The following is a 22,339-nucleotide window of genomic DNA, read 5'->3' as shown; positions in this document are numbered from 1 at the left end:
TTTTAATGTCTTACAATGAGAGACAAATGAAAACATGCTTAGGATGTATATCTATAGTTACATAATAATTAGATATTGGTGTGATATACAGTGTACTTGCCAGGAGGTATTTCATGAGCAAGCAAAGGTCATATTACTTATCACTAAGAATCTGTGCATACAATGTGCTTATATAATTTTCAAATCTTCTAGATTAGCCAAATTTGTTTACTCTTATATGCATGATTTATCAAATCATCTTATTTTTTATTAAGCAGAAAGTGTTTTCATTATACTATAATCTACATATGTATATAATGTGTGAACTCAGAACTGAAAAAATAGTATTCTTATTTTACAGTTATGGAAATGGTATGAGGGAAATAGCAAATTTATTGTTCCCCGAGGGAGGAAACTATTTTTCGAGGTGGTGAAGCATCAATATTGAGAAAAAAAATTCATTTATAAAATAGAATAATATCGCAGATATTATAAAGAATTTCCGTGCTCGTCTTTTTGCGACAATTCCGGTATGATTTTTATATAGTATTTTTGTCGTCATAATTACATTGCTAATAAAATTACGTCACAGACTCTGGATTCCTTGAAAGATACGCCCACTGAGCATTTTGAGGAGTAGTACCTTCTCAGGGAAAAAAACAGTTTTATGGTATATTCATTTTATATAGAGTAATAACAGTAGAGTATAATAAAAATAAATAAATTTTACAATCAAACTTCGAAACGTCTGCACCAATGATGCTCACTCCTCTAATAATACACCAGGTACATATAATAAGGTGATGTCCGTGATGTATATTTTTATTTCATTCTCATAGTCATTATCAAAAGTTAAATTAAAAGTCTACTTTCTCTTTCATGAAAGATCAGTGATCTAAAACAAAAGAGTGCATCTCAATTTTGTCAGTCTCCGATCTTAGCATTGATGGAAATTTCAAAAGTGTTTTGGCACGAATATTTTACAATTTTACAATAACAGACAAAGGTGAAATAAAGATTGTAAAAAAAAAAATTCAGAAACAGTTTTCTTAAATAGAAAAAAAAAACAATAAAGGACGGGTGAACATCTACTTCTGCTTCTACAATAACTACGGGACATTAAACAAAGGATCACATTTGAGGACCTTTTTCTTGCTTTTATACATGCAATCATTAATTGTCAATAGAAACTACTAAGGAATTGTTCCATCACCATGGGAAAAAAATACGCAAGATTTCATCTTTTATTAAATTTAATTACATATACGCACATTTTTAATGAAATAGCCATGCGATATTACTTATTTGTGTAATGGTTCGGTTACCTTACAGCTCATATATTTCATACAATTAACTAACACTGCATGTACTTTGGAATTATTTATTTAAAAGTATACAGTCTGTATAATGTTACCAATACAACTCATAAGATATAAGAAAACCATTTTAATTCAAATTTTGTCTGCAAGAAAAAAATATATTCTCATGATTAGTGTAAGTATGCCAATAAAGGCTTAATTTTCGGCTCTAGGGCCCTTAAAGACGACTGTATCAAAGCACCATTGAAAACAAAGCCAAAATTTACACCAAAAAAGTCTTGTCCTCTATATTTTGTTGTCAATTACAACTAAAACATTGACATTTAGCATTGGAAAATTGTACGAAAACTATTTTGAAGTTTATACTTTAGAAAAATATATTGAAATAAAGTATTTTGTACTTTGTTTCTTTTTCTTTCTTTCTGAATTTCAGATATGACTTTAGGTCATCCTATTGTTCCCATAAGGATATCCTTTGGAGGGTTTTACTTTGATCCATGTTTTTTTTCTGTCTGCCTATCAGGAGGCCTCCCTGAGTCAATATGCGTTTCTTACAAGTGAATGTAAATGAAAACCATAATAGGTGTCACATAATATTAGTTTATTTAATTATATTTTAATTTTTGTTGTAACGCATCAATTAGTTGGTTTAAAAAATATTTTATATCGTATAACCTGTGCTGCCTACGTCACAATTAATTACCTCTAAAAAGTATCAATCCGCTTGACGTTACTTTTAAAACACGTACAATTTGAAGGCATTTTTTGAAGAAAAAATTGTCTTATGTGCTTTTCTTAATGATGGGTAGCTATTAAATACATTCCTTAAAGAAACTACTCATTTTTTTTAAGTTGATCAGATATGGAGAAATAGGTCCGATATTCTAATTTGTATATTTCAGACATTTTGATTTTCCCTAAGCATTTTATGAAAGAATATGCAGGGCGAATTTGATAGGCTTAAACTCGCTCAGGTTGAAACTATTTTTTTTAACTGGTTTATAATTTCAACCTAATTTACCTGACAAATGAACAGTTTTACACAAAGATGGCGTCTAAAAGGTAAAACGTGCAGGTGTATCCCTGATCATTGACACTGCATTTTTAGAAAGGGATAACAACTTATTTGCTCATGAAATGAGTCTGGCTGTTAACTCAACTCCAAATTAAATGCAAACTTCAATGTGTTCTGCTCTCATGACCCTGATTCGGCAACGTCGAATTAGAATAACTCGAACGCCTAATATATGTGAGAGACCATTCCCAACGATACTGAGAAAGATTTTAGAGGAAGATTCGAAGCCCAGACACACTTACATCTTTTTTAGCAAAATTCTTAGAATTTGAAGAGAAAACAAGGGTATATAGATTTAAAAAAAATTCCCTGGTGTAATTGGTGCCATTGACGGCAATCATATACCTATAAAAAAGCCCATGGGCAAACAACCCTCACCTGAGTCATAATATGGCCCAGCTATTCCTTATTAGAAGATTTTGAATTCTCTTTGATCACCAGCTGTGGCCTAACTTTACCCCGGGGTCATGCTTTGAACAAACCTTAATTTACACTACCAGAGGGTGCTTCAATTTCATTATGTCTAATCATGCCTTTGGTGGTTTTGAAAGAAGACTTTAAAGATTGATCCCTATATTTCATATATAAAATATTGATAGTTCAGTGTGGTCCCATCGTACCCCTCGGGGGTCATAGTTTTTAACGAATTTAAATCTACTCAACTTGAGGATTATTCCTTATTTATATGTCTTATCATGCCTTTTACTATTCTTGAGAAGCAGTCTTTTAAAGATGTTTTCCTATATATCCCTCTGTAAAACTTTAATTGCCCATTATGGCCTACCCCGGGGGATCATGGTTTGAACAAACTTTAATCTACACTACTTGAGGGTGCTTCCATATCATTATAACATCATGCCTTTGCTGTTCTTGAGAAGATTTTTTTAAGACTGCTCCCTATATATTCCTACGTAAAACTTTGATCGTCAATTTTGGCCTGACCCTATCCAGGAGGTCATGTTTTGAATACACCTGAATCTACACTATGTATTGAAGATGTCACATAAGTTTCAACTCTTCTGGCCCAGTTGATCATGAGAAGATTTTTAAAGATTTTTCCTATATATTCCATTGTAAAACTCTGACTGCCCATTGTGGCTCCACCCTAGCTCTCCCCGGGAACACGAATTGAACAAAATTCCAACAACACATACATTATGTTATAAAGCTTTTACAGAAGTTTTATTTTTTCTTATCCTTTTGATCTTGAAAAGAAGATTTTTGAAAGATGCCATTTGGGTGAATTCAAAAATAATGACCACCAAATTAAATTTTTTTGAAAAAATTCAACTACCCATAACCCATTTTCACTTATATCATCATATTGTAGATGCATTCTAGTTAAAATTCCTGAAGTTGCAATAGAATAGGCGATTGAATAAAAAAGTTTCAGAATTTTTATTAGTAAAACTTTATTTGAAAAAAAAAAATATCACTACATCCTAAAATACATAATCAAAAGAAATCAGTTTTGTATGTTTAAAAATTGTATAAGGGATATAAATGAATAGAACTAAACCTTGATTGATTTTTTTTCTCCTCTTGTAAATATGGAAGAAAATTGGCTTTTTGATTATTATTTTACATTATTTTTTTCAATTCTGGTTTGAAAAGGTTTAATATGAAAGAAATATGAAACAATGAAATTCCCCCAAAATTACCTTTTGTCAATTTAAGTCATTTCTTCAAATCTTCGCCAAAAAAAGAATTTTGATATACAAGTTTTCTTACAAAAACACTAGATTTTGAAGTGACCCTATTTTACATTATTGTGTTGCACTCCTGACATCTGATTTGTATTTTATTTAACACTGTTTAAAAATTATAACACACAATAACCCATTCTTGTTTTATAAATCAGTTCGTCATTTAATATTTTTTTATCATTTAGGCAATTTTTTCATATTTTCAAGACTTCTAAACATGATTATTTGCAATGTGTAATATATATATATATATATATATATATATATATATATATATATATATATATATATATATATATATATATATATATATATATATATATATATATATATATATATATATATTGTATTTGAAAATATATGTTAAGTGATGAAAACTATCCTCGAAATTGACTGTAAACTGTCTGTAATTAGTTAATAACATAATATTTGAACATCAAATAGTATCAAACATGTTTTCAATTTATATTTAGTAAAGATAGATGAAGATAATTGATAATTATAAAACAGTTTGTTGTACTGCAGTAAAATTAAAAATTAAAATCATGGAACAAAAAAAACTCATAAAGTGTTGGCAACATCAAGTGATAACAAAATTTTGCAATAGTATAGCCCAACACTTCGTAATTAAAACATATGACAGTATTTTAACCTATCTTGGATTATACCCTATTTATGTCAAAATACTACCTAAAATATATGATAAGAAGATAAAATATATTTTATAGTATATTTTCCTTCACAGGACAAACACTATAAGCAACTGAGGTCAACCAGAAACATTCTACTCATAATTTTTTTTCTTTATATTTATTCATATTTCATCAGCAATAATTCTAAAATATTTGTTGCACTCCTGACCAAGGGCATGGAAATCTTTAAAGTAAAATTGTAAAGCGAACATTACGTTAAATTAGAACTTGTTTTGTTGTTTCAGTGAAGTTGAGGTGAAATTACTTGAATTTTATAACAATTTTTAGTGTCTTTATTTTTTACAATTCATAAATCAAAGAAAAGATAAAAACACATTTGAATTGATGAAATTGAAAAAGGGAAAGATTTTAATAATAAAACTGTCAATAAATTAGTACAAAATTATTCAAATAGATCATTATAAATTTAACAGCTTAGTCGAATAGTCGGAGGGTTAAGTCGTACGATATCGAGTACTCGTTGAAATTTAAATTAATTTTCATGTCATTTTTCCTATTTGTCTTTAACCGACTGCTAACCTGTACAATATTTAATCTGCGCTATCACCATTTATATACAACAAATTATTGAATCGTTAACATTTACGTAGTAATAAATATATGTATCCAATGTATTTGACTTCAAATATAATATTTACTGTATATTTTATTTTTATACAGAATATCAATTTCTTGCATTTTCCTTTCTTTTCATGCTGCTAGTACATGTACCCGTTATTGATTTCTTACCTGAAGCCATTTGAATGTGTCTTGTCAGTGACCCGTGATTGTTAGACAATTAAAGCGTAACTCCTTAAAAAAAGCAAAGGGAGCTTGTGATTAATTTTAATTATGAGATGTTTTGCAAACAATCAATACAATTTTAAAATGATTGATATTAATATTAAAGAAACACCATTAAATTACGCTCATAACTGTACCCCCAATTTACATGTATTTACAAAAATGTAGTAGCTGTTTAATTATTCTTCACTGATTAATATGTATTATACGAGATCTTGCAGGTTGAAACTTTACAATTTGGATCTGACATCTTTTAAAGTATGCCAATGCATGCTTACATTTCCCTAAGTTTTACTCACGAGAACACTGAACACTGATACGTTAATAAATGAACTAAACAGATCCAATTTTTTCACCTTGAATTTAAGTTCATTATTAAGTAGCAAATTTTTAACGAATAACCGATTTAAAAAGTTTTAGTCGATAGTCGATATGATCGAACGATAGTGGAGTACTCGAATATTCGTTGACATCCCTATTATTAATTGAAGAATATTTCTTAGCATGAATAGAAATCTTTTCATTATATAACTTGAATCTTAAAAAATTGTGTTGCACTTCTGACCATAGAAATATAGACCTGAAACACAGATAGACCCTGTAATTAATATATCTATGTGATAAAAATGTTCTTTATGTCTTTATTTTCCAAATTAAACATCAGAGAATCATATACTGATAAGTTGTTCATTTTTCATGTTGGGGAACAAAACATCAAATGTTGCACTCCTGACAGTATTGGGTATGCACAGATACTTGACTCTCATTAATGCTGCTTGTAATTTATCTAACATTTTCAATTTTTAAATTGTATATCAGTTACTGTTTTACACTTTAAAAATTTTTTCGACTTAATTGTCTTTCAATTTTTTAAAATCGATGTTTTTTTTTTTTTTTTTTTTTTTTTTTTTTTTTTTTTTTTTTTTTTTTTTGACAACACTACATTTTTTTCTCTAGCACTCCTGACATGGAATAAAAATTTTTTCAACATCAGCAATGACCACAACTTGGTCAATCAAAAAACTATAGTCTACATTTAAAGCTCAATACTTTGAATATTATCATAGTCATGAGGCATAGCTGAAAATTTTCAAATAATTGTGTATTTTGTGATAAAAGTGTGAGACTAAGTGTATCGGTAGAGAAATATATTACAAACATTTCTTGTTATTGGGTCACTTCATCGGACAATTACATGTATAAACAATTTTGGCGGCCATTTTTCAAAATGGTCGTCATATGCCACATTTACGAGCATATTTTTGTAAAACTGTAGAAGCTACTGGATTTTAAGGTTTATAAATATATGAGCAGATAATTTTGAAGCTCAACTGACCTTAAGGTTTCTTGTTTGTTTGTTTGTTTGTTTGTTGTTTAACGTCCCTCTCGAGAATTTTTCACTCAAATGGAGACGCCACCACTTGCCGGTGGAGAGCTGCAAATTTTGTCCTATACTCGGCACTTACGGCCATTGAGCAGTGAGGGATCTTTTTCGTCCCAGCACCTACTGCGACACGGGACCTCGGTTTATACGGTCTCATGCAAAGGATCGGTCTCCACGTCCAACAGTTGGATTCGAACCCGCGACGTAAGGATCAACTCCTTACTTCGCGACTCTAGAGCAGACTATCTACATGTAACCACTGCGCCACGCGGGCGACTCTGAGGATAAGGCACAAGCAAGATAATTTGTATGTTAACTGTCTTTCTTGTTGTTCTCTTTAAATTTTCCGTTTTTATGATCTGCCAAATTTCTGGTCTAACTATAAACTTAAAGCATGATGCCATCCTTGAGCAAAGATTGTTTTATTCCAGTGACACCTCCTCTGTTCAAGGGGAGATAATTGAGCAATGAAAAGATTCTTAAAAAGCAGTGATTGGTTTGAGTTTGTTCTAATCTTGGCCCCTGGTGCTTTCGTGGACAACAACTGGGGAAGTTTTGCAGTATGAATATCAAGGGAAAAACATAAAAAAAGAAAAGATAGGCTACACTGTAGCATCCTTTGATAGTGCAGATTCAACTTAATGAAAATCATGGCCCCAGGTTTGGACCACAAGAAAGGATCAAAGTTTTACATAGGAATACATTACAAATCAATAGAAAAATTTCTACAATAGCTATTTTATGCTTAAATGCAAACATTTCCAACTTGTGTAAGTTCAAGTTTTTAAGTAACAAATTGCAGAATTGTCCACAAACTATGTAGAACAACAAATTGTTGACACCTTAAAAATCAAATTTCATATGTATGTAATATTACACAGAAATAAATCTTTCAAGAGCACTTCTCTAGAACATGCAGCAAGTTCACCAAGTCACCAAAAACAGATATTACGACTGCTGAGACATGTGTCGTATGATTCTTGTTCATTACAACGGTCGCCCGCGTGGCGCAGTGGTTAGAGCGTCTGCTCTAGAGTCGCGAAGTAAGGAGTTGATCCTTACGTCGCGGGTTCGAATCCCACTGTAGGACGTGGAGACCGGTCCTTCGGATGAGACCGTATAAACCGAGGTCCCGTGTCGCAGTAGGTGCTGGCACGATAAAGATCCCTCACTGCTCAATGGCCGTAAGTGTCGAGCGTAGGACAAAATTTGCAGCTCTCCGCCGGCAAGTGGTGGCGTCTCCATATGAGTGAAAAATTCTCGAGAGGGACGTTAAACAACATACAAACAAACAAACATTACAAGATGAGCTCATGAGGTTACATTTACTATCTCTGTTTTGTGCATATCAAGTTGTAAAGGCATTATTTCACACTGAATTGTCTATGGATATTTTCGTTTACCCGTCAAGACAAGGAGCACGTAGCAAATATGACAGATTGTCTGGAATGCTTACTTTTCCATGGCATTTTATCTCAACTCTTATGTTTTTAGAGGTCCTTGTTTGCTAAGTGCTCCGAATTTGTAACATTTGAGCTTGATTACTATTTAAAATCTTCATCTTTCATACTTCAGCAACGCGCTAATGACTGTTATTGAATGATTTGCACAGAAACTGAAAATAAAATTCTTGAGGTCAAAATGCCTTGCAAAGAAAGGGATCAACCCTATTCCCATTTTTAGTACTGTTCGACTCTTATTTCAATTGATCGTCATTCTAAGTCCACAGCTTCGATCATTGCAAGCTCTTACAGAGCTTGCAATTTGTTGTTGGATACCTGTTCATCTTAGCGACATATCAAAATACCCTAAAGTAAACCATGAAGAAAGAAATACCAAGAGAGTATTCTCTGTTTCGCATTGATCAGATACAAGCACCTATGAATGCAGATATCAAGGATGACAAAGAATTTGTTTTCTTTATCAATGAACAATCAGTTTTTCTCTGATGAAAGGCACATACCGTGCTTGTTACATGAGTTGATGTCTTGTTTGATAAATGACTAGCAATTCCTAGTAAAATTTAGCTATGACCTCTTAGTTCTGGATATTATGGAACTTGCAGACCATTCTGCATTACATTCTGGAAAAAGTGTGAAGAGAATTGGAAATGATAATTTTGAAGAATTTGGTTAAAGGAAGTCTTTATTTGGTTCGGTCGTTTCTTTTCATAGCAAAAAACCCTAATACACAAAGTCCAGCAATGAGTAACAGGATAGACGGGTTTGATTCCATTTAGATGTGATGTGAATCTCCTCTCTAAATTGTCTCTCAAATGAAACAAGGAAATCTCAAAGATTTCTTTCAGCAAAAGCATCAAGCTCGTGTCTATTTTTTTGAGACCGTAATCTACATCTTAGAATCAGAAGTGATTTTCTTTTGTGCATGTAAGATTTTCAGTAAGGATATGTAGCCCGAGGATCAAGTGACAAACTATATACTTTGGATGGTTTATATCATTGTCCAAATGATCATAAAATTTTCCTTCGATAAAATTTCTAGCAAGTTCAAAGAGTTTCACATTAGATCTAGATATTCTAGTTAAAAAGGCATACATTTATATTTTTATTTTATATTTCCTTGAAAAAAGTGCAAAGCAAAGCAGACTGCTGCTAAGACGTTCATGTTATAGATAGCAATTAAACGAAATTGTGCAGATACTTCTCTTGTCATTTGATGAAGGCATAAAACTAAGAGCGCATGTAAAAAAAAAAATCCAAACTCAAGAGCTCTAGCATGTGTCAATGTATCTTGCTTGAAGTCAATATGGACTCTATAATATCACAGCATTGTGGATATTGTAATTGTTACCACTTGGGGCGTATAGCAAGAGAGATTAGACTGTTGCATTGAAATCAATGATGTTGATAACGGGATATGTTTTTTATAATCTCTTTTTATTTATTTATTTTTTTTGTATCTAAGAGGGATCATTTATTAAATCAATATTACTAGTAATTTAGATAGAGGCAAATGTGATTTTGACTTTATCTTTTTTTCAAATTATGAAAGAGTTTGTTAGAAAGTGATGTCATATGCATATTTTTTTATTAAAACCATTAAACATTTTTTGTACGTTTAACTCATATAGTGTTCTTATTATTTTAAACCATTATAGTAGGTTATATCTGTGAAAGTGTTCAGGAAATGTCAACCATAAACGTAATTTCTGGAGGCCATTTTGTGAAATGGCTGCCATGGCCGTCAGGGCCTGACTCTGCGATGGTCCAATATCCAGAATTCTTTATATTGTGAATGTCTTTATTTGTGCCAAAAATGGTGCTTTTATCACAAAGTGCACAATAGGTTACCTATGCCGCAGTACTATCAGGAAAGTCTTTATTTCCAACAGAAACCATTATTATATATTTCACAGATCTTCAAAAAATATTGAATTTTTAAATGTCACAAAAAGGTGTTGCACTCCTGACATTTTTAGCACCATTATGAGCATAACATTTTTGTGAATTGAGATATCTATGAAATATTCGGCAGGTATTTAAACACTATCTAAAGACATATACTGAGACATAGACATTAACTCCCGTTGCCTGTATTTTTAGTGCAGGTTGATAAATGTATGTTTGGTCATTTTTTTTATTCACCCATTTAATTTTCACTAATTCTTAATTTTATCCCCTTAAAAGAAAATGCAGCCCTTCATTTCAACAAAATTGTATTCCTTTTGTGGAAAGTTTAGTTGAAATTAGCCCAGAGTTCTGGAAAAAAATATGATAATGTGAAAAGTTTACATCGACGCCAATGACGGCAATAGAGAACGGACAAATGTTGATCAGAACCTTTGGCTCAGGTGAGCTAAAAATTACAAATCATGTCCAGAAAACATTATATTAATCGACAGTCATTTCCTTCCGTTATTCTTAAGGCAGTGTGTGATTCAAAAAATCGTTTATCAAATGATAACTGTGATTTGCTAGGATCTGTGCATGACTCCCGAGTTTTTAAAAACTCAGAGTTGTACCAGAGAATTCAGAAAGATCCAGTGGGGATGTTTCCCAACAATGCACAACTTTTGGTCTTGAAATGTGGATGTTGACTCCCTTCAGGATTCGTGGAACCTTACACAAAGCCAGTATCCCTATAATTATATCCAAAACAGTACTAGAATGGTCACTGAAAGTACTAAAAGGACTATGTATTTCGCAGCCTGAAATTTGCAGACATTCAGGACATTGTAAATTGTTAAAGTAGTGATTAATTGTTGTGTATTGCATGAATTTTGTTATCAGCATGATGATGATTGTGAAGAATATACAGAGGAAGGAGAAGAGGATGAGGTCAACAACTATCACTGTCAGCGCATGGTCACGGCACCAAGTGTAACAGGAAATGAGGAAAATGCCAAAAGCAAGAATATGATTCGAACCCCAGACTCCCTGAGTCACTAGTCACGTACTTTCCCAATTGAGTTATTTATAGTTTGACCTTCGAGACACATACAAAGCCGTCACTATGATATCTGCGGTGTGTTCCCTTGGAGAAAATTTATATTATAAACAAAATAATACTTTTTCCTAGTGAATATTGTTTCCAAATAGATTGGCAAATGTAGGAATAATTTCTATAAATAGCCATGACATTGAATACTCAGAAAACGACCATTTCAAGAATTGGTTGACATTAGTTGAGTGCACCGATTAAGGACACCAAGGTACAGAGTGATTTCTAGACCATTTGATAGTTATTTGATTTTTTACTGGAGGTCGCTTCTATGTGTGCAAACACGCTGACCACAATAGGAAATCACCTACTTCATATCTGGGCAAAAAGGGTGCGCATAGCACGTTGGGAAATTGGTTTTCGGGCAAGAAGGTCATTGAAGAGTCTTGTCATGACACCAAGATATTTGACAATACCACTGTATTGGAAAAGGTAGCATATTAGATATACTAGTGATGATTAGGTAAATGTAAAATGATCAAAAAAGTTTACGTTCTCATGAACGGTACTACCGTGGGATGAATAAGAATATAAAATTTCCATTGTGATGTAATTGAAGTCAAAAATAGTGCAAACTTTTTTTTCAAAAATGATCATTGAATGACAAAAATATGTGGCAAGTCATCAGAAAAATAATGTAAATATAAGAGATGAATTTAATTCTTGAGAACTCAGGAGGTACATGAACTACAGTTCTTCACGCCTACATATTTATCATGAAGCGCGTTAGCACCGGCGTGAAGCGTTGTAGTTCATGTCCTCATGAATTCTCAAAAATTAAATTTATTGTAATCCATTCATAAACGTTGTACTGTGAGACACTGTACAAATATGACAGCTATAAATAAACTATAATCTCTCATTGCAAACTTTCTTTTATACAATCATAGATAAAATAATTTGTTATGCCCTGTAATGTCAAGAGTATATAACCTTGCTCTGATAAGAACTTAGGACTTAACCTGAAAACCGAAAAAAAATGGTAGAAAACTGGTTACTTGCATTCATCTTTGTTTGTTTTGCAAATGGTAAGTTTCAAATATCTTATATACCTTTATCTAACTGTATTAAATAATGTATAGGCAACATATGATCTAACTGTTTGTATTGCAGGAAAAAGGTATATATTTTGTATGGTTCTTATCAAAAATTATTTCATGTATGTGCGGATCTATAGGGGATCAGGGGGAGGTGAACAAGTCCTCTAAATCCCCTCTCTTTGAATTTGCGGATTGATTAAATGTGCATAAATTAACCAAAAAATGACCTTGACCGCCTGGAAAACATGCACACAACATTTAGACTCTTAAGGTGGTAGAAAGAGTCATACTATATGATCCTTCCAAAAATGAAGGAAACCGGCTCTACCCCCTCCCCCTCCTCCCTCTTACCCCGGAATAAGTATTTTTACGTTTGAGAAAGGAGTTTATTTTTTTTATTCTGTTTTTTTTTTTTTTTTTGAATTCATTATATCTATTTATTTATTTATTGCTTGCCAACAAATTAAATTTATGTGTTTTTTTTTTTTTTTGTTTTTTTTTTTGTTTTGTTTTTTGTTTTTTTTTGTTTTTTTTTTTTTTTTGTTTGTTTGTTTGGGTTTTTTTTTTGTTTTGTTTTTGTTTTTTTCTTTTTGACTGGGGTGCCTCCTCCCCCGCGGAAATAAATCTGGACCCGCGCTTGTATGGTATACTTGTATATTTATATGATGTTACAGTTCACTTGATTCAATTATTAAAATACAACACCAAAACGCAGTCTTTAGTAGTACTCAAAAGGCTATTCATGAAAAGAAACTTGTATTTTACATTCTGCAATTAAAGATATTTTAGACTTATCTACTGATTTATAAGAATGGTTGGATTTTTCAGTTGCATGGTCGGAAGACTGCCCTCCTCACTGGATAAAGCACGGATTTTCTTGTTACCTATTCATAAAAGATGTTCCTGAAGACTTCATCGAAGCCGGGGTATAGACTTGTATCAATCAATCAGCTCGATTGTTTAATAAGAAAAAAAAGGTCGTATACATGCCATACAGTAATGCATTTTATTTTTTAACTTACCTTTGAGGTATTAAAAAAAATACAACAAAATACTTAATTTTACTCTGATATACTTTTTGATGTAATACGACACAAAACATAATCACATTTTTTAAAGTTTATCCAAAAGAGAGTATAGAATGAGATTCGATGCACTTCGATGTACAGGAGGAAGTATTTTATTTCACACGCAGTTCCATTTTTCCGTGATTCGATCGCGATATACTGCTTTTCCGCGTAAAAATTCTGATTTTCTGTGTCATATCATACTACTTATCCGCGTTTTTTTTTTTTAATTGCTTTTCCTCAATTTATTTTAACTAGTTAGATTTTGTGGAACAAATCTTAAATGTATTTATTTTTACATTTATTTATTTTATTTTATATACTTATATAAGCATGAAATTTCAGTCATTTTGCCAAAGGCGTGGGTCGAGGCTGATGGAAATCGAGACGGTTGACGAAAACAACTTTCCGCTCACATATCGTTGGAACAAATCCACAAGGCGAGTTTTTTGATTAAGTTATCAGAATGGGAACGGAAAGAGTGAGGAGGATATAAATGATTTAATTTTTTATATTGATAGCAATGATGTGATGGTGAAAAAGTAGCTCAAAAGCATCCTTCTCAAGAAATATAAATTGGGTTTTTCCTATTTCAAGATAATTTTATTCTGTCCTTTGACCTTGAAACATATCTTCGAAAGAAGGGGAGTGGAGGGTCCAGGGTTTTGTGTATGGTATGCGGAAAGGGGCTATGTAAAGATGCATGTGGACTGAGAACAAAGAAAAAAGGCATAAGGAAATGGGGTGAGAGATGGAGGGGATAAGGAGATAGTTAAATAAAAAAAGGAGGAGGGAGAAGGGCATTCCTTGTCTTACACCACAAATCATATACAAATTACATTATCTGTTCTATTGCAGAAGGGTACTGGATAGGAGTATCAGATATTGTCTTTGAGGGAGAGTGGGTATGGACATCTACCCAGAATACGGCATCATTTAGGGACTGGTCACCGAACCAGCCGGACAACTACCAGAGTCACCAGGACTGCGCCATGTTCTTTGCGCCGGATAATTTCCATTGGAACGACCATTTCTGTACAGTCAAGGCTGGATTCATCTGCGAAATGGAGTAAGTTGAATACACTTTCTTTAGATCATGCCAATCGATTTTTAATATTTTCTATTTAACTTAACAGGCTCAAAACCCAACCCTGAAATCAGTGTTGTCATCCAGGTAATTACAATTTTGGGATTTTTCTTATCTTTTACAGAGCAGGAGAACCAATTGATATTGTAGGATAAGACGAGGAAAGGAAAATTATTATAAGACACATGTTTAATAACAGAGAGCTGGAATAAAAACTCTGTCTTCTTTCGCATATCTTACGCTTATAAGAATTGAATGAAATTAATATTAAGTTTTCTAAAAGTGGCGTCTTTTCTTTTCTTTAAAGTTGCTTATACGATTAATTTGAATATATTTTTTTTTCAAAATCGTTTAAATGAAATTGATTCATGAGCTTAATACCAATTTAAGGAGAATGCTAGAAGAGTCCGGGCGGAACAAAAATTAATACCAGGGAACCAAGTGTTTTTGCTAGAACTACATAAATTATTTGACATTAATCGCATACAATTGTATATTACAAATATTAAGTATAGTATTTACAATTCATTCTCGATTCACCACGTGATCGCATGTTTGAGAAGGCGCACATGTATGTGTACTTTACATGAAAAAAAAAATAAAAGATATACTATTGTTGGTTTGGCTGAATTTCTTTATTAGCATTGGAAATTGCATTACTTTTTACATGTTGTAACTTATAGGTAAAGCCATGATTTATTAGACTTTGGACTAGATGGGGTATAGAACTTTTGCAAACATAAGTACAGAACCCTTTAATTTTAAATCAGATTGTTTGTCAGAAAACATGAGAGAATTTAACAGTTTTTGGTCAAAAAAGTGACATGAAATCTGCATAAAATCGTCGCGGATAATAGAATACTCTTTGATACCTATAAATATATACAATTACATGTAATTATGAAATTTTGAAACCAGCTGATTTTTTTTTTCTTTTTTATCGTGGGTACTCCTTTATTAAATCAGGGTGACATAAAAGCGCTGAGGTGTTTTGGAGCAAAAAACATGAAATGCACTTAAAACTCATCCAAAAAAAAGGAGGGGGATAGAGATCTCCAATTCAAGTAAAAAAAAAAAAAATGATATTTTGTAAAGAGTATATGCTTTTTTTTTTAAATACATAACTCCCTTATTTTAACGTGGGTTGCGGGGTTGGTGACCTTTTAAAATTGCTCAAAACATATTATGAAAATTAGTTATTTGAATCTCGTACTTTTTTGTACATTCTCTGAAAATTTTATGAAATTCGTCTGCATCGTTTTTGTGTTAATAAATCCTAAACATGCCATCGTTGTCGTAACATTTTCGACGCTATACTATTGAATTCTACAGGAAAAACGTCATTTTTGACTCGTTTTCAGGCAAGATTTCGTCTCAAAAAATCTCAGTAATTTTTAAATGGTGCAGACGAAATTGTTCCCCTTTTGGTCATTTCACACAGAGATGATTTCAGACATATCTATGTAAAAAAAAATTAATATGTCTTCGAGTTAGTTTTTTCGTAATTTAAATGCGAATTGTTGCCTTTACATTGCAAAATGTAACATTTTTTAAAATTCTTTTAAGAATGACGCTATAAACTATCGCGACGTCACGCTTGACGTCGTGAATACAATCGGGTATAAAATGCAGAAAAACAAAATTATATAATAAAAAATAAGAGAGAAATTTATGTCTACATACATTTAATGTAAACAAGCACAGATGTATGAGTTAGGTAACAATGTATCTTGTCTAAAACACTTACGGGTTTAAATTGTTTCTAAGCTGTAACTAAGAGAGAGAGAGAGAGAGAGAAGACTTGGGTGGGGATTGCAGGTGCAGTACTTCTAGCGTAATTCAGTCTTTTTTCTTACAAGAATGGGGGAGGAAATATTAATTAGAGAATTTAATTAGAACAAGAGGCCCAAGGGCCTTAACGGTCACCTGAGTATAATACAACAATTTAGAAGTTAAATACACTGATAGATGAAGCTTTTTTGCCCGAGAGCAAGAGAAGTAGGAAGATCAGGATCAACAAAATAATTAGTCTAGTATTCACTATCAACTCATAAATTAAGTTCTAATCTGTGCCCCACTTAACACTATCACCAGGCAGCCTGTTAACAAACTATTAGTGCTTTTGTACTATTTTTAAACCCATATTAAGACTTCTAGCATTGACCTCTATTATGGTCTTTGAAGAACTTTTAATAAGGTAAGTTATTTTTGTCTCATTTTTATTTATCTATTACTTACAAGTCTACCTGATTATTAAAACTAAGAAAATACTTTTTGAATTATATGATAAACATTCTTGCATAATTATCTTATTCTATTTACCTTTCAAATACATTATTTACAGTGATTAATTATCAAAGGTGAACGGAAAAGGGGAATAACTTCTCTCAGTAGAATACAAATTAATAGAGCCCTGCCCAGGACTAGAATGCTTAGACAAATGGTCCAGATGTTCAAAAATCTGGTAGAAATACGCTTACTTATATCATTTAAACTTTTACTCAGTTTTCTTCCAATATGCCCAGAAGTAGAGAAGAATTTCACAGGTACAATGCATTTTCACTACAGATTCAACAAAGCCTTACCCAACACCAGAACCCAAGACCAAGGGTCAACAAATTTACAAATTTGGAAGAGTTACCCTCATCACCATAACTATGGACTTTGAAGAATTAACACTTTTCCACTATATTATCAAAAGCCCCCCCCCCCCCTCGTTATGCCAGAACCCCTGACCCTAGGACCACAAGATTTAAAAATTCTGTTTGAAGCTCCCATTTTCATTATAGCTAAGCAATTTATTTATCAGCTCAACGCTAAGGAGCAGACAGGATTAATTAATGATTAATTAATAGAATTAATGCTTTTTCACTATATAATCAATAGAGCCCCCTCCCCCTTCCTCAAGAACCCCAAAAACTGAGGCCATATATTTAAAAATTTTGGAAGAAGCATCCTTGCCTATCATAATCATGCACTTAGTTTGTTTAAATAATCTCCAGTAGCAGAGAAGAAGATTTTCAAAGAATCAATGCATTTTCACTATATAATCAATAGAGCCCCGCCCTAACACCAGAACCCCTGACCCTGGGGCCATGAAATTCACAATTTTTTAAAAGGCATCCTTATGCATCATAACCATGTACTTTGTTTGTTTAAATAATACCCAGGAGCAGAGAAGAAGATGTTCAAAGAATTAATGCATTTTCACTATATAATCAATAGAGCCCCGCCCTAACATCAGAACCCCTGACCCAGGGGCGATGGCTTTCACAGTTCTGGAAGAGGCCCACCTCCTCATCATAACTATGTACTTAGTTTATCACCTTAATGCCCAGGAGCAGAGGAGAAGATTTTCAAAGAATAAATGCATTTTCACTATATAGTCAATAGAGCCCCGCCCTAACACCAGAAGCCCTGACCCTGGGGCCATGAAATTCATAATTTTGGAAGAGATACTCTTGCTCATCATAACTATGTACTTAGTTACTTTATTTAATACCCAGGAGCACAGAAGAAGATTTTCAAAGAATTTATGCTTTTTCACTATATAATCTATAGAGCCCCGCCCTAACACCAGAACCCCTGACCCTGGGGCCATGAATTTTACAATTTTCGAAGAGGCTCTCTTGGTCATCATAACTATGTACTTAGTTACTTTATTCAATACCCAGGAGCAGAGAAGAAGATTTTCAAAGAATTTATGCTTTTTTCACTATATAATCAATAGAGCCCTGCCCTAACACCAGAACCTCTGACCCTGGGGCCATGAATTTCACATTTTTGGAAGAGGCACTCTTGCTCTTCATAACTATGTACTTAGTTACTTTATTAAATACCCAGGAGCAGAGAAGAAGATTTTCAAAGAAATAATGCACTTTCACTATATGATGTATATAGCCCACCCTGGGGCCAGAACCCCTGACCCTGGGGCCATGAAATCCACAATTTTGGAAGAGGCTCTCTTGCTCATCATAACTATGTACTTAGTTACTTTATTTACAATGTAATACCCAGGAGCACAGAAGAAGATTTTCAAAGAATTTATGCTTTTTTCACTATATAATCAATAGAGCCCCGCCCTAACACCAGAACCCCTGACCCTGGGGCCATGAATTTCACAATTTTGGAAGAGGCACTCTTGCTCTTCATAACTATGTACTTAGTTACTTTATTTAATACCCAGGAGCAGAGAAGAAGATTTTCAAAGAAATAATGCACTTTCACTATATGATCTATATAGCCCCACCCTGGGGCCAGAACCCCTGACCCAGGGGACATGAATTTCACAATTTCTGAAGAGGATTTCTTGCTCATTATAACTATGTACTTAGTTACTTTATCTAATACCCAGGAGCACAGAAGATTTTCAAAGAATTTATGCTTTTTTCACTATATAATCTATAGAGCCCCGCCCTAACACCAGAACCCCTGACCCTGGGGCCATGAATTTCACAATTTTGGAAGAGGCACTCTTGCTCTTCATAACTATGTACTAAGTTACTTTATTTAATACCCAGGAGCAGAGAAGAAGATTTTCAAAGAAATAATGCAGTTTCACTATATGATCTTTATAGCCCCACCCTGGGGCCAGAACCCCTGACCCTGGGGCCATGAATTTCACAATTTTGGTAGAGGGCTCAATGCTTGTTACAATGATGCAAACAGTTTGACTGCTTGATGTCCTGGAGTAAAGAAGAAGATTTTTAAAGATTGCATTATTTTTGGTGGTTTTAGCCCCACCCCTCAGGCCCCGGGGTGGGGGGGGGGCAGGGACCATGAAATTCACAATTTTTGTTCCCCTTCACCCATAGATGCTATATGCCAAATTTGGTTGAAATTGGTTAAGCGGTTTCAGAGAAGAAGCTAAAAATGTTCAAATGTTAACACACGACGCACGACGCACGCCGACGGACGAGAACGGATAGCAATAGGTCACCTGAGTGACTCAGGTGACCTAAAAAAGAGTTTGTTTTTGTTTTTACACACCGGGAGCTAGTTCCTATATGGGTGGATTTTTTGTATTTAAAATATGGATGGATTATATTTCTTATTCTTAAAAAAGATATACAAAACCCTTCTTTGTACACGGATCGAATTTTCACATTTGCAATGCTTTTACGTGTACACACGCAGCATACGACTGCTCCTTTAGCTGCCGTATCATCACATGTCGTCAGCTTTTTTCCAAATTAATCCCATTTTGTTGGTAAATTAAAAAAAGATGCCAAGAACCACCCGTGTTTTGTCTAAAAAGATCACAATTTTTCATCGAACTTTGTACATTTTTTGAACGTCCAACTTTTCATTCTCAACACCGTTGTCAAAGTATTTGCAAAACATGGTGTTATACTATTCTAAAGAATTTAGTCTTTGATGAGCGATTTTTTTTTAAGATATTAAGATACACGGGAACAAAGGATACAATTTATAGTTTGGGGGGGGGGGCAACCCATCAGATATAAACTAGCTTAGGCCCGTAGCAACGGTTTCATTTTGGGGGGGGGAACCTAGCTCAACCCCCCCCCCCCCAACAAACAAACCTAATTAGCTGTCCAAATCCTGTATGTACCAGTGTTCGACCTTACAGGAACAAAAAGTGGGGAACCTGCCCCCCCCCCCCTCCCCCGAAGCAGTTAGTTCTATTTTCTATAATTCATATTTTCATGTACTGGCAAAATTATTGAGGTGGGCAACAACTGTAAATTAGCTTGATTTTCTAAAGTAATTTATATACATTGAAAAAATTATGGGAACACTCCCATCCTCCGATTCATACCGAACTAATATTCTTTTTTTTTTTTAGTGCGAATTCCTTATAAGTCTGCCCGCGATCATTTTTAATCAGGCGAAATAACATACAAGTGCCGTTAGCTCCGAGATGTTGTAATTTTGGATCTTCATTTCTTCGACGCAATACTTTTACTTTGTTCAATTCCCTCTGTGATAGTAGATGTATCTAAATCTAGTTAAACATCACTGCATTAATTCTCTATACAAGTATATTATCTGTATTTTTACGGCATTTACACTGCATTCCTCGTCGATTTATTTTTTATTCCTTACTCGGTTTTTCATACAAATGGGGGATACCTCCCAAACTTTTACCTTAATTTTATGAAGTATGAAGCAGAGATTTTTTACCGGGTGGTAACTTCAAGATGAGGGAGGGGCTTATTTTGTACAGGTGTGAATGCCTTGAGGGCTAGCAGTCTACCTGTGGTCGTTTGTCTCCAAATCCCTATACACAGGAAGTGATTTATTACACAGTAGAGTACCCAAGAAGTCAAACTTTACCTATGTTGGGATTTTGAGATGATTTTAATTTAGAAATAAAAAGTTGTAAATAAAGTTTAATCTCAATAGTTTTTAAAATTTATAAATTTGTAATTGAATGTGTGTCAAAGCATCACCACCCATTAAAAAATATTATTATTTAAAGTATTTGTTGAGCTTTGAAAAAAGTCATACCAAATTTTGATATATATTATCATAAAGAATATCATAATTATTTCAAATACTAAAGGTATATATATATATATATATATATATATATATATATATATATATATATATATATATATATATATATATATATATATATATATATATATATATATATATATATATATATATATAGATAGATAGATAGATAGATAGATAGATAGATAGATAGATAGATTATCAAGCTAAAAATTCCTTAGCAATACAGCTTCTCCATTGTTTATACCATGTGTGGTAAATATCAAAGGATCAAAAGTTAATTTGAAGGTCACCACGAGTGTCAAACAAGATGTACAGGGTATACACAGGGACTAGTAAGTAAATGTCAATCAAGTTCTAGTCTCCAATGATGTACCTTAATGCACTTGATTGACAGGTGTACAGAGACCAAGTATTTTAGAAGGCGATGCTTAAAATCTCTGCCTTTAAATACTTTTGAAAAGAATTTTTAAAAAGCCATGAAAACATTTTTGAGAGGGGTAAATGGAGAATTCTATCTTGTCTTATCAACAGACTACAAATAACTACTCAGATTGTTAGTTTTGTTTTTTTTTTTTTTTTTTTTTTTTTTTTTTTTGTTTTGTTTTGTTTTTTTTTTTTGTTTTTTTTTTTTTTTTGTTTAGCGACATTTCAATTTATAGCGCAATTTGCTCGACCAAGTAATTATAAGCAAATTAGATAAAATTTGAAGCTAGCAGCGTTGTAGGCCGTTAATTATAGAAGGTCTGTCGTCGTTTTTATGCTTTACGCTTCATAGTACGAAGTGTTGGGGCAAAGTGTTGGAGCAAAAACATGAAATGTGTCAAAAACTCGCCGAAAATAGAAAACTCTTTTAGACTCCTTCAAATAATATACTTTAATTTTGTGACTTTAGGAAAGCATGTTTTAGCTCACCTTAGCTAAAGGCTCAAATGAGCTTTTCTAATAAAAATTTGTCCGTTGTCTGTCGTTGTCGACTTCATTTCCGTTGTCATTAACTTTTTTTTTACTATTTCATCTTCTTTTCCAGATCCACTGGGCCAATTTCAACCAAACTTGGCACAATGTATTCTTGGGTAAAGGGGATACAAGTCTGTTCAAATGAAGGGGGGGGGGGGGGTAATTAAGAAAAAGTAAAACTTGGATGGGGTCATTTAAAAATCTTCTTCTCAAAAACCACTGGGCCAGAAAAGAAGAAAAATTGAGTAGATTTAAATTCGTTCAAATTATGACCACCAGGGG

General features: G+C 33.0%; 1 protein-coding gene across 1 annotated transcript; it reads left to right on the top strand.

Moving 5' to 3' along the window:
* Positions 1 to 14,198: 14,198 nt before the first annotated feature.
* On the top strand, positions 14,199 to 14,795 carry LOC133201471 (perlucin-like protein). The gene is made up of 3 exons (XM_061337273.1): positions 14,199 to 14,271; positions 14,386 to 14,596; positions 14,739 to 14,795. Exons 1-3 carry the CDS (start codon positions 14,199 to 14,201, stop codon positions 14,767 to 14,769), a joined length of 315 nt encoding a protein of 104 aa, XP_061193257.1. The 3' UTR covers positions 14,770 to 14,795.
* Positions 14,796 to 22,339: the final 7,544 nt, after the last annotated feature.

This window comes from Saccostrea echinata, unplaced genomic scaffold, assembly GCF_033153115.1.
Source record: "Saccostrea echinata isolate AGI-Se365-2 ecotype Australia unplaced genomic scaffold, CSIRO_AGI_Sech_v1 ptg000044l, whole genome shotgun sequence".
NCBI lineage: Eukaryota > Metazoa > Mollusca > Bivalvia > Ostreida > Ostreidae > Saccostrea > Saccostrea echinata.
This window is presented reverse-complemented; position numbering and strand designations above follow the sequence as displayed.